General features: G+C 33.6%; 1 protein-coding gene across 3 annotated transcripts in view; it reads left to right on the top strand.

The window, feature by feature from the left end:
- Tmtc2 (Transmembrane O-mannosyltransferase targeting cadherins 2) overlaps positions 1-13168 on the top strand; it is a 327382-nt gene that overhangs the window by 212101 nt on the left and 102113 nt on the right. For all 3 annotated transcript variants that reach the window (XM_085482261.1, XM_029319785.2, XM_085482262.1), the window contains 2 exons: positions 3166-3406; positions 5627-5923. In XM_085482261.1, coding sequence (XP_085338387.1) covers positions 3166-3406; positions 5627-5923 — 538 coding nt within the window. The remainder of the gene's footprint in view (positions 1-3165; positions 3407-5626; positions 5924-13168) is intronic.

Genomic DNA, 13168 nt, shown 5'->3' with positions numbered 1-13168 from the left:
ATCAAATAAAAATTTTATTTATATGCGTTATTTTATTAACTTTTCAAGATAACAGTTGCAACACTTTTGTGAAATGATTTTTTGTGAGAATTAAAAAAAAATTATATATGATAGGTTAAATATCTTTTATCGTCAAGACGATAAAAAATATTATTAAGAACGTATTAAATGAAGGCAAATTTTGAGTTTGTTGCAATGTTAAACATTATACGATGCAAAGTCAACGAAATCCTTTTCTCGACGATGTAGATATTCACCGAGAATGTAACCTTTGATATCAGGATCCGGAGACGAACCGAAACATCGAGTTCATCGATACCCATGAATATTGATCAGCCGTCGATTAGAACGCCTTTTCGCCCGAGGCAAAGGATCGTCTATACGATCCGACGAAGAAAAAGTTCGACGAGGCGTAACGAGTCGTGACGTACTTTTTACAAATCTTTTTACAGCGCGTCCAACATAGAACCGCGTTAATTGAATGAAAGTAGAGGCGAGAATAATAGATTATATAACGTATTACGTTCATAATTCGCGAAACGTGCACGATACAAATTGTCGAGAAGCAATTGAAATGACTCCAAATGACCGAAAGTTTCCTTCAACACGCTGTTTAAAGGTGGAAATAGATTTAGCCGCGTAAAATGTTATCGTTTAGCTTTATTCATTTCGCGAAGGCGGCACGAAACACTTGTACACATTATTGTTGCGGTAATCTTCCTCCTTTCTTTGAGAAAACAAACGGATTTAGTCGTGTAAGGATTCAATTATGTTCTTTCGTGAAGATAAGAAAGAATTTCTTAAGGTAAAAGCGCAGTCGCAGTAATTGCTTTCTTTGCGTATCAATTTCGGTGATTTTTTTTTCTTTCTTTCTTTTTAGTATTAAAGTTTACAGATAATTCTAAAAAGATAGCATTATAAAAATATATTATATTTTTATTATACATAATTATTACATTTTTATTCCATGAAAATACGTACATTATATGCAGTCGCAACGTTTAGTTTCCTAGAGTAATATAATTACCTCTGCATTGCGCTTTTATGTTTTATTCATAACAATACGATAATTGAAAATGTAAACCAGGAAAAAGATAACAATACCATTTTACGCGGCATGATAATAGTTTTGTAAACTAATTCGATAATCACCAGTCTATGATTCGATTGGATAACTTTATTAACTGATGTAAAAAAATATGCTTTTATTATAAAACACATTGTTACTACGATGAAAAAGAATTACATCGATAAACGGCTCCCACTTTCATTTTATAATGCATATGTATAAATCAAAACATTAAAAAACGTATATTTTATATTATTAACTTTGTACAATTGTTTTTTACGCGCGTAGTTGAGTGAAACATTATCCTGTTTCTTTACACGTATTATTTATTGTTCACACATTCCGTGTTTTAAATCGGTACTTGACGTGAATTCAACGTGAAGATATAAAAATCGTTGATGAGAGGAAAGTTTTTAAATTATCGAATGAACCTGGAGAGCAGCTCTCTATATAGCTTCTTCCATTTAAGGCCTCAATAAAGAGACAAAAATGCGCCAAGCAAACGGCGCCATTCCGATCCTCGTGCAACTACGTCGTTGTCGTTTCAGCACCTTCTTCGTGGACGACCAGCGACTCTTAAGTTCATGAAGTGCTCGAAATACACTTTGCAGTTATTACACGTAGAAATATACATATGTACCCGTGAATGTGCGAGCGACGATATAAGACCGGGCGATAAGGCCGTTTCAGCAGAGCACTATCGCCATCGTAACCATTTTCGTAGGCTAACACACTACGACCTGTGTAAGTGATCTTGGCGTACGATTGCTTCGCCGGCGAAGCAGACGATAATAACGAGTATTCTCGTATAAGAAGTGGCGCATTTAACTAGTTGTATTATTCGCGACTTCCATTTATTTCGTAAAATAAATTCAAACTTTGAAATCCTAGATAAGACGTACACCCAGAAGAGAGAGAATATTTTTTTCACAATTTTATCTTGATTTCAAAAAAAATTCTCGTATATATAAAATATCTCGATATCGCAATTTTTGAATTTTTCCAATTTATAATGCTTATACGATGGTATAATTTTTGTGTTTTTGTAAATCTCCATTTAAATGTAATGGTTTATATGGAAATATTTTCTGTGATATAATAGAGATTTTATCAAATATTTTCTGTCAAACAAATACTCTTTATTAATTCCCAATTTTATTTTTCGGAAGTAAAACTCTCGAACGAGATCCGAATGCGTCGAAGCAATGATATTTACACACTAATAGGGAATGACCGGACGATAACGAGCGCGAAAATTGTTTCTGCCAACTAATACGTGCATGTAGATGGTTTGTTCGCGCCGCGAGTAATTAATTTACGAACGCAAGATAAAAATGGTTTATTAAATGCCATCCCAAATGATTTGTCGCTGGCATTCGGCCCGAGAACTTCGGTTGATGCGGTTAACGCGATGAACTGACCGAAATGTTGCAAGTCCCGTATTAAATTGCACGGCGTAGGCAAATTGAAACGGCTTATTTTATTTTAACCGCAGATTGAATTGCGTTAGGTATAATAATACATCGTGGTTTTTAACATGTTTTGCTGTTGTAATCCGGTACGAGTTGTATTAGTACATCATATACATTGATTAAGTTACATGCGAATCGTGGCATATCAAAAAATTGATTTTTGCCATTTTATTTTCCATAACTAGCTTTATTGTTTTCGTACCAAATCCGGATACATGTCGTATAAACGCAAACATTGGTTTGTACAAATTGTCATTGTCATTTAATATTTAGAAAGATATTTTGCTATTAGGAATTGATTATTTAATCAACTTTATATATATATATATATTTTTTTTTTATAAATTTAATTTCTTATCGTATTATAATTTAATTGTATAATTATAAATATATACATATTTTTTAAATAATTATATGATTTTTATTATATTTTTTTGCAACCTCAATCTGTGTGCGATTAAAATAATTTCAAACTACTTATGGTTAACAATTTGATACGGAAATAAAATTGTGTACGTATATTTATATTAAAAAATCATAATTTCCACAAACACATAAATATAAAAAAACTTGCATGTTTTGTCATACTGATATATAATGTGAGCTTTTATTTCTCTGTTGCAGAAGAGCGATCTTGACGAATCCTGACCTGCTAGCGAGCACACCGTGGTATCGATTGCTCGAGAATGATTTTTGGGGAACACCGCTGACGGAACGCGGTTCGCACGGCAGTTATCGACCGCTTTGCGTGGCCACTTTTCGTCTGAATCATTCTCTAGGTGGTCTTGAACCCTGGGGCTATCATCTGGTGAACGTGGCGTTGCACGCCGCTTGTACCATTCTCGTCGTCAAGGTTGCCAGAAAGGTGAGTGTACCATCACTCTTATTTTTCTTTGAGAATTTTGAAACTACCTTTCGAATCAAAATAGGCAATAAATATGCTGGAATTTTTTAAAACGTTGGCTACACGTCTGTGCGAGGAAAAAAATACATTTTAGCATCTCTTTTAAATAATATACGAATTTTATTGTGATAGAAAAAATATAATATCTCATATATATATATTTTGATATGTATGTGACTATTAGAAATATTCTAAAATTTTGAAAGTCTATCTCAGTGATAAAAATATTGTGAATTTTATTTGTCTTTATCTTTTATTCGTATATAAATTGTTTTGCATTAAACCTGCGTAGTTTCGTCGGAAGAAATAAAGAGCTCGATTTGTTTTTTTTACCGTTTAAATCCATCTGATGATTAACTAAACTCTAGATCCGTTTTATATTCGAAATAAAGCCGCAGAGATCCTTGTTATTTTACTTACCGGAACATATCTCCGGAGAATTGTCGACAGTAAGAGAGCAGAAGGGAGAATTCAAGTAAAGACGAAGATTTCGCTTAACTTTGGCATACAAGCCTACTGCGCAATTTTAATTTTACGATGCCACTTCGTTTTAGTTAGCCTGGGATTCCTCTTATTCCGAAGGCGCCGTAGGGCGGTCGTGAAAAGGAACTGTAATGGTGATTCGGTGTAACTGCACGCGAACATCTCGAATAGAACTTCGAATACGTTGGAAGATCAAAAGAACCGCGACGAGGACCTATCATCCTAATGAGACTTTAATTTTACATCACCTCTTTCGGTCACCGTGTTTAACTTGGCGAGTATTTAACTTCAGGATGGTACTTTGAGGAGTCGCGGAAAATACAACCTAATTACACACATAGTAAATTACGCAAGTTCAATTTATAATTGTACTGCTTTAAATCAAAATTAATTATGTGTACTAATTTAAATGGCACACATAATTTTATAAGCACTAAATATATTAAATTTAATCACATTTTTACTAAATTATATATATAAATCTATATAACATATTAGTAAATGTTATTAAACAATATGAATATTAATTAAATATATAGTTTTGATTACGTTTATTAAATATCAGAGTAATTAGTAAGTCTTTAAATGAGATAGAAAAAATATCTAGACGAATATATAACGAAGTCACGATAAAGAAACGAAACTACTATGGAAATGAAGAAACTCCACTAGAATTCTACATGTAAATACTTAGCGCAATCTTGGGACTGTGAAAATAAGCAGTAATATCAAAGTTGCATACCGTTTTATAAGTTCATTAGCAACTCAAATCGTTTTAGCGCGTTATTATGGGCGCGCGAAGTAAGAGTATGAAGAGCCGCGTTAATTTAATACACACAGCACTTTGCTGAGTAATGAAACTGTCACACTAATTAACTGAGTCTAAGTGTATTAATGAAGGTACTTCTCGTACTTCGAGAGCAACGTTTTGAATTATATGCATGTTATTAATATCTCCCGTACGGCATTTCGCCCTCGCGAATGTTTCTCTCTCCTTTCTCGTTTTCGATTCCGAGAGATTTTTCTTTCCGTGCCATTTCGTCGCCATATCGATTCGATTTTCCACCGACGCGACGCGCGCGAAAAAAATATACGACACATTTATACGATTTCCCTGCTCGAAATTCCGCCCATTCCTATCCTCCATTCCCTTACCTACTGCAAAAGTGCATCGGGATCGTATAATTTTCGAATACTCCCATCAATGATCGCTACGGACGATTACCAAGTGTCGCGTGAAAACATAAAACTACGAATTGTGCTCTTCTGTATTTTTACATATAGACATAATTACACCTTTGTCAATATATATTATCACGAATTTTCTTAAAATCTTGACTCGAGTATTTTATACAGAGAAACCTATATATTATACAAAAAGTAAAAAAATTGTAAAATTTTTAATATATGTCAATATATTATCATGAATTTTATTAAAATCTTGACTTGAGTATTTTATACAGAGAAACCTATATATTATACAAAAAGTAAAAAAATTGTAAAAATTTTTAATATTCTAGTAAGATGGTTAGAAATGATTTTGCTCGATGAAGAATGAATTGAAATTCAAGTGAAGCGATTCTTACAACTGAGTGAGGTAATTAAAGTTAATTAACCCCACTCCCAGTCGCTTGAAGGATCGTCTCGCGAGACGTTTACAAGTGTATCTTACGAGATACCCGCAATTACACTTCGCAGGTCCTGCCAGGAAGGAGCAATCTCGCGCACGCGATCACGGGTTTCCTGTTTGCGGTCCATCCCATTCACAGCGAGGCTGTGGCCGGTATAGTCGGACGTGCCGACCTTCTTGCCTGCTTCCTGACCTTGACATCTTTCCTGACGTATTCGGCCCATTGTAATCGCACGAGATCGCCGTTTCCTCTTCTGCTGGCCTTGGTATCATCTACGCTGGCTACCCTTGCCAAAGAAACCGGCATATCGTCTCTGGCTCTCTGCCTTCTGTGGGAGCTCTGTCGCGGCGAGCCAAGTCGAAAGGTAAGCGATTCATCATTTTATTACCCGTATGGAAATTTGCAGCAGCCAAATCAAACATTCGGAGATGATTAAGAAGCATTTCCCGATTTATTTCAGATTTCTTTGAAATGATTCTTGAAATCATTTTTAGACATTACAATTCGCATATTCCTCCTATTTTTACTCCGAAATCTTTGAAGTTAAATGGGTTTATTTTGAATTGATATAGATACCATCATCAGCGTTTTGTTATATAAATACGAAATAATGGAATATTAAGTAGATGAAATATATATTCTCCAAGTTGAGTCCAGTAAATCCGAATGCAAGAATATATCTGAATTATCGATCCGCTCAGAATTAAATATAAAATTTTATTTCTAAGAAATGTTTCGACAAGCATTACGTTTATTTCATAAAAGTTTATTTTGAATTAATAAATACAGTCATCCGCGTTTTGTTATATAAATATGAAATAATGGAATATTAAATAGATAAAATATATATTCTCCAAGTTGAGTCCAATAAATCCGAATGCAAGAATATATCTGGATTATCGATCCACTCATTGTCAGGGAAAAGTGAGGAAATTTTTTCACGTTATTTGACATTTGTCCTAATAATTTGAAATTTTTTATTAAATAAATATAAACTTTTCTTTAAATTTCTGTGTTGTTAAAAATCGATTCGTCTACAGCGTGTTCGTTAATTTATATTTTCATCGTCAATGTGTTTGATAGAGACAGAATTTAAAAAATTGATATAATATAAATAAAAAAGGTGATTATTTAAATAGTTTGTCTCAATTATCGAAATATCTCGAGGATTTCATGATTGATTTATCATATAGATATATGCAAATTATATATTTGGCAAAAATAATACTAAACAGTCAGGGAATTTTTTCATTGGGTCTGCTGGGCACCCTCATTACGTTTATTTAATAAGGACTTAAATAGTAAGCGCGTTTAATAACTAGATAAAAAGTATCCTGAATTTTACAAAACTAGGAAACTCGAGGCGTCGTCGCATCACGAAATTATTGAGCAGAAATCCCGCGAATCGATATATATATATATATATATACAGGGTGTCTGGTAACTAACGGACCAACGATTACAAATAAATTCTTTGGTCAATTTGGGAACGATTTTTCCTCAGCAAAAATGTCGAAAAAGGTCATCATTTTTTACAACTTTCCAATATTTGTCATTATGTATCTTTATAACTAAGCCTCAAATTAAAATTTTATTATAATAAATTATATTCTATTATATAAATTATATTCTTGACGCTATTTAAAATTATTTTTATTTTTATATTTACCTATTTATTTATTTATTTGACTTTGTTATGACGTTTTAGATTGCGAAAGACACATTAGTTTTGTCTCTATTTTCTTAACGCGTAGTGACTAAGATTCTTGCTAACAATTGACATCTATTTATTTCTTGCTTACTTCTGTCGATTCTACATTGTTCATCAAAACAATGGTGAATACTGTCGGTCGTTTGCATTGAATTTCATTTACTGTATTAATTTAGTATGTAGCATATTTTTGTATTTGAACGTATAATTATTTGTAGCGATGAAGTGTATTAAAATTATAATTATTTTTATGTCACTTTTTATAGATTTATTCGAAAAGGGCTGCAATGACAGCCGAAACGTTGCATTTCAACTAATTATTTATAATAAATAATTGCCAGTTTGGTCGACTTTTAACTTTGAGGAGAGATTTTTATTATAATAAACTCTACCTGAAATTAACCGAAGAATGTAATTATGTTAGACTTTTAACTCCAAAACGTTTAGTTTTCAAAAAACCCATTTTTTTCAATCGCTTAGAACTCGAAAATTATTGACTTCTCAACATTTTTGCTAAGAAAAAATCGTCTCCAAATTGGCCGGAGAATCCGCCCTTAATCATTAGTCCGTTAACCGGACACCCTGTATATATATATATATATATATATATATATATATATATCAGTGCATATATATATATGTATGTATATATATATATATATATATATATATATATATATATATATATAATATCAGTGCATATATATATATATATATATATATATATATATATATCAGCGCAAATCGCGCGAACTGATATATATATATATATATATATATATATATATGTATATCAGTTCGCGCGATTTGCGTTGAGCGATTGTTACGCGCGAGAGCGTCGCGTCGTCGTTTACTCGTCTCCTCGCATTTCGCGGAGCGTGAAAGTTTCGACAGGGAAACAAGGCGGAAGACAGACAGAGCAGCCCGCGTGCTCACGTACGGATTCGGAGAAGCGTGTAACCGATAACGCAGTGCCGTTGCGAGGCGCGCTGCATCCTGCCTACATTCTGGGGAAGACAGCAAGCTGATGCACACACGGCAAGCCGCCCATCTCGAGCCTCCACCTTCGGGCGCCTACTATGTGTCGTCACTTACCCTACCTCCCTGAAATCCCCCATTCGCCTTCTCCTTTCTCGCACATTGCATCCGGATGCATCGGACGCCTCGCGTGATGCATGACGTATGCTCGTCTCTTCCCTCGTTTCACCGGCGGATTGGAGGGGTGCCAAGAGGATCGTTCGCATCTTCCCTCTGAGGCACCCCTCTGAGACACGTCTCTCTTCTTATTATATTTCCATCCCTCCCTTCCTCGCGTCCGCCGTCTGCTGCAACCCCCCTCTGCGGCTTTCTCGTTCGGTCCAAAGTATCCATCGTGTGCATCGTTTCCCACCAGGATAACCTGCAGTCGAATGCGCTTCGGTGGCGCGGATTAAATTCTAGGAAAGAATTCGAAGCGTGAAAAGATAATTTTTTCCGCCGAAATCAAAGATATTTCAACGTTGAATTTATATATTATGCAGGGTGTATCTAGATAAGGACGAAATATTTTAGGGGATGAGTCTTTGTCGATAATTAAAGGGCGTTTCGTGTATAACATATATGTGCATACTCTTTTATATTTCCTGAGAAATTATTATTTTTTTTTTTTTAGAAATATGAATAAATATCCTCTTTATTAGTAGAAAATATCTATCAAGTTTGATTTTGATGCAAGAAACCCGCCTTAATTTTTGCCAAAGAATCATCCAACATTTTTCGCACTTATTTAGATCAGCCTGTATAATTAATTATTTATTGAATAAAAAATGTAACAGTCGATGAAACTTTTAACGAGACGAAATATTTTAGGGGATGAATCTTTGTCGAAAATTAAAGGGCGTTTTGTGTATAACATATATGTGCATACTATTTTATATTTCCTTGAGAAATTATTATTTTTTTTTTTTAGAAATATGAATAAATATCCTTTTTATTAGTAGAAAATATCTATCAAGTTTGATTTTGATACAAGAAACCCGCCTTAATTTTTGCCAAAGAATCATCCAACATTTTTCGCACTTATTTAGATCAGCCTGTATAAATAATTATTTATTGAATAAAAAATGTAACAGTCGATGAAACTTCTAACGAGACGAAATATTTTAGGGGATGAATCTTTGTCGATAATTAAAGGGCGTTTCGTGTATAACATATATGTGCATACTCTTTTATATTTCCTTGAGAAATTATTATTTTTTTTTTTTAGAAATATGAATAAATATCCTCTTTATTAGTAGAAAATATCTATCAAGTTTGATTTTGATGCAAGAAACCCGCCTTAATTTTTGCCAAAGAATCATCCAACATTTTTCGCACTTATTTAGATCAGCCTGTATAAATAATTATTTAGTGAATAAAAAATGTAACAGTCGATGAAACTTTTAACGAGACGAGATATTTTAGGGGATGAATCTTTGTCGATAATTAAAGGGCGTTTCGTGTATAACATATATGTGCATAATCTTTTATATTTCCCTGAGAAATTATTATTTTTTTTTTTTTTTTTAGAAATATGAATAAATATCCTCTTTATTAGTAGAAAATATCTATCAAGTTTGATTTTGATACAAGAAACCCGTCTTAATTTTTGCCAAAGAATTATCCAACATTTTTCGCACTTATTTAGATCAGCCTGTATAAATAATTATTTAGTGAATAAAAAATGTAACAGTCGATGAAACTTTTAACGAGACGAGATATTTTAGGGGATGAATCTTTGTCGAATAATTAAAGGGCGTTTCGTGTATAACATATATGTGCATACTCTTTTATATTTCCTTGAGAAATTATTATTTTTTTTTTTTTAGAAATATGAATAAATATCCTCTTTATTAGTAGAAAATATCTATCAAGTTTGATTTTGATGCAAGAAACCCGCCTTAATTTTTGCCAAAGAATCATCCAACATTTTTCGCACTTATTTAGATCAGCCTGTATAATTAATTATTTATTGAATAAAAAATGTAACAGTCGATGAAACTTTTAACGAAAAAGTATTGAGATTTTTTTTCATCCGAATCACAGAGTCCAAAATGCCATTCGAAAGCGGAAACGTCACCGCTTCATCTTTTTTCGTTTTCTACTCGCTTTGTTCGGTCGCGCGGAAATATGCGTGGATCGACGGAAACTGCAGCGAGGCCGAGAGACAAACGAGACGTGACGTTCCGCAGATGAGAACTAGAGTCGTCGAGGGGGATGGACGCGAAAAGGGCAGAGAGCGGAGAATTTATTAAGTTACGATCGAGCTGTCCGGAACGATCGCGAAGTAATTGGAAAAAATCTGATTTTCAGATTATCGATTCTACGGGGGTGGGTATCGAACAGAGACGGATATCTCTTCTTGAAATATCGCCGCGATGTTAAATCCGGCTCTGATGACGTTTGTTTCGTTTTTCGATGCTTCGTTGGCCGTTTTATATCGGAGATAAAACAATATCGCGCAGAGAAGCCACGATAAGTGGTGGAATTACGACAATTATAGCGCGCAGCCTCGATAATCCTCAGTATATTCGTATCTAATTCCGGTACATCCGGTAGATGCAAGGTTCCGCATCCGGATTTTATCGATACGAGATGTTGAAATTGCTCGTATATATATCTAAGTGTATTTTAATCGCATTACCGAAAAAATAGAAACATTAGCCGACGAGCAAAGTTTTTAAAATATTAAATCGTGGAATGAAAAAAAAAAAAAAAAAAAACGGATTTATTTCAATCCGAAAAACTAGACTGTGCAGCAGTCGATTATGTTGAATAATAAAAAAACCCTCGCCGTCCCTTCTCTCTCGGAAATTTTCCAATGTCGGATTGATTTTCCGGGACGGCAGTCAACGAGTAAATTAACATTAATCGCGTACTGTTACACGGACTTTGGCAAACATACAGAGCGCCTTATTGTACGTAATACGGATAATTGTTGCTGTCACAGGAAGTCTTTATAGCAAAAGTTTTGTTCAGGAATTAGCGGTTACAGAACCGTCGACGCGCCGCCCGGATGCTGCAGCCGCTCGCGTCGCTCGGAAAATTACATCTTACGGTTGTAACGAACTTGGCGGAAGTTTGCACGAAGCGCGACGTATCGTTCGTTTATTAAGGCGAGAGTTTTAAACTATTCACGGCCATGCCCTGAAACAAATCTTCCGCGTGTAGTGTCTCCTCTCTGTCTCCGTTTTGCGTCCAAGAAACTTGGAAATAATACGAAATTGGAATGGAAAAGGACGAGGGAGAAAGATAGGAGGATGGTGGAAAATAAGAGACCGAGGGTAATGCGAAGTAATAAGGCGTATACCGGAAACAACGTGCGGTAAAACGCGCGCGCGCGACACCCCGTTCTTGAACACAACGACGTGGGGGTATTCAATTTTGCGTCGGCTAACTTTTTTAACGAACTTTGCGCCGCACTTTGTGCCAGTTCCCCATTCCTGCGGAAGTCGGAGATATGAGACGAATGTCTCGGCGAAAGAGCGTAATCGTGCTTAACGTGAATTATAAATTCACCGCAAACTATTATTTCAGCCTGATCCGACTGTCTGTGTAACTTTCGAATCGCGTTTTCAGCCACGATTACCGCGCAGAGAAAGAGGGATTTCATCAAGATCCTTTACGCGCGAATTTTCTTTAATCTAATTTTATAAAAAATGTGTATTATAATATCAATTAAAATTTCTATTCGCTCGTGTATTGTATAAAACAACAAATGTATTCAAAAAGGCCAACTTGTCGAGCAATATTTATGATAGTTCAAAATGAGGTGTCTTGTTAGACGGTTGGTTTTATCTATTTATAATAATTTCAATTTTTTTAAAAATTGTGTTAAATTTCATAAAAAATGTGTATTATAATATCAATTAAAATTTCTATTCGCTCGTGTATTGTATAAAACAACAAACGTATTCAAAAAGGCCAACTTGTCGAGCAATATTTATGATAGTTCAAAATGAGGTGTCTTGTTAGACGGTTGGTTTTATCTATTTATAATAATTTCAATTTTTTGAAAAATTGTGTTAAATTTCATAAAAAATGTGTATTATAATATCAATTAAAATTTCTATTCGCTCGTGTATTGTATAAAACAACAAATGTATTCAAAAAGGCCAACTTGTCGAGCAATATTTATGATAGTTCAAAATGAGGTGTCTTGTTAGACGGTTGGTTTTATCTATTTATAATAATTTCAATTTTTGTAAAAATTGTGTTAAATTTCATAAAAAATGTGTATTATAATATCAATTAAAATTTCTATTCGCTCGTGTATTGTATAAAACAACAAACGTATTCAAAAAGGCCAACTTGTCGAGCAATATTTATGATAGTTCAAAATGAGGTGTCTTGTTAGACGGTTGGTTTTATCTATTTATAATAATTTCAATTTTTTGAAAAATTGTGTTAAATTTCATAAAAAATGTGTATTATAATATCAATTAAAATTTCTATTCGCTCGTGTATTGTATAAAACAACAAATGTATTCAAAAAGGCCAACTTGTCGAGCAATATTTATGATAGTTCAAAATGAGGTGTCTTGTTAGACGGTTGGTTTTATCTATTTATAATAATTTCAATTTTTGTAAAAATTGTGTTAAATTTCATAAAAAATGTGTATTATAATATCAATTAAAATTTCTATTCGCTCGTGTATTGTATAAAACAACAAATGTATTCAAAAAGGCCAACTTGCCGAGCAATATTTATGATAGTTCAAAATGAGGTGTCTTGTTAGACAGTTGGTTTTATTTATTTATAATAATTTCAATTTTTTTTTAAATTGTGTTAAACTGTGAGAAGAGGCGACACAAACGCCTATGGATATTAAGAATTTCTCGCTTAAAAACGAAGAAATAATTTACGAGATCCAACATCAT

This window comes from Nylanderia fulva, unplaced genomic scaffold (assembly GCF_048542155.1).
Source record: "Nylanderia fulva isolate GAGA-0341 unplaced genomic scaffold, ASM4854215v1 Scaffold20, whole genome shotgun sequence".
Lineage (NCBI taxonomy): Eukaryota > Metazoa > Arthropoda > Insecta > Hymenoptera > Formicidae > Nylanderia > Nylanderia fulva.
The sequence above is the reverse complement of the archived record's forward strand: the minus strand, read 5'-3'. Positions and strand labels throughout refer to the sequence as shown.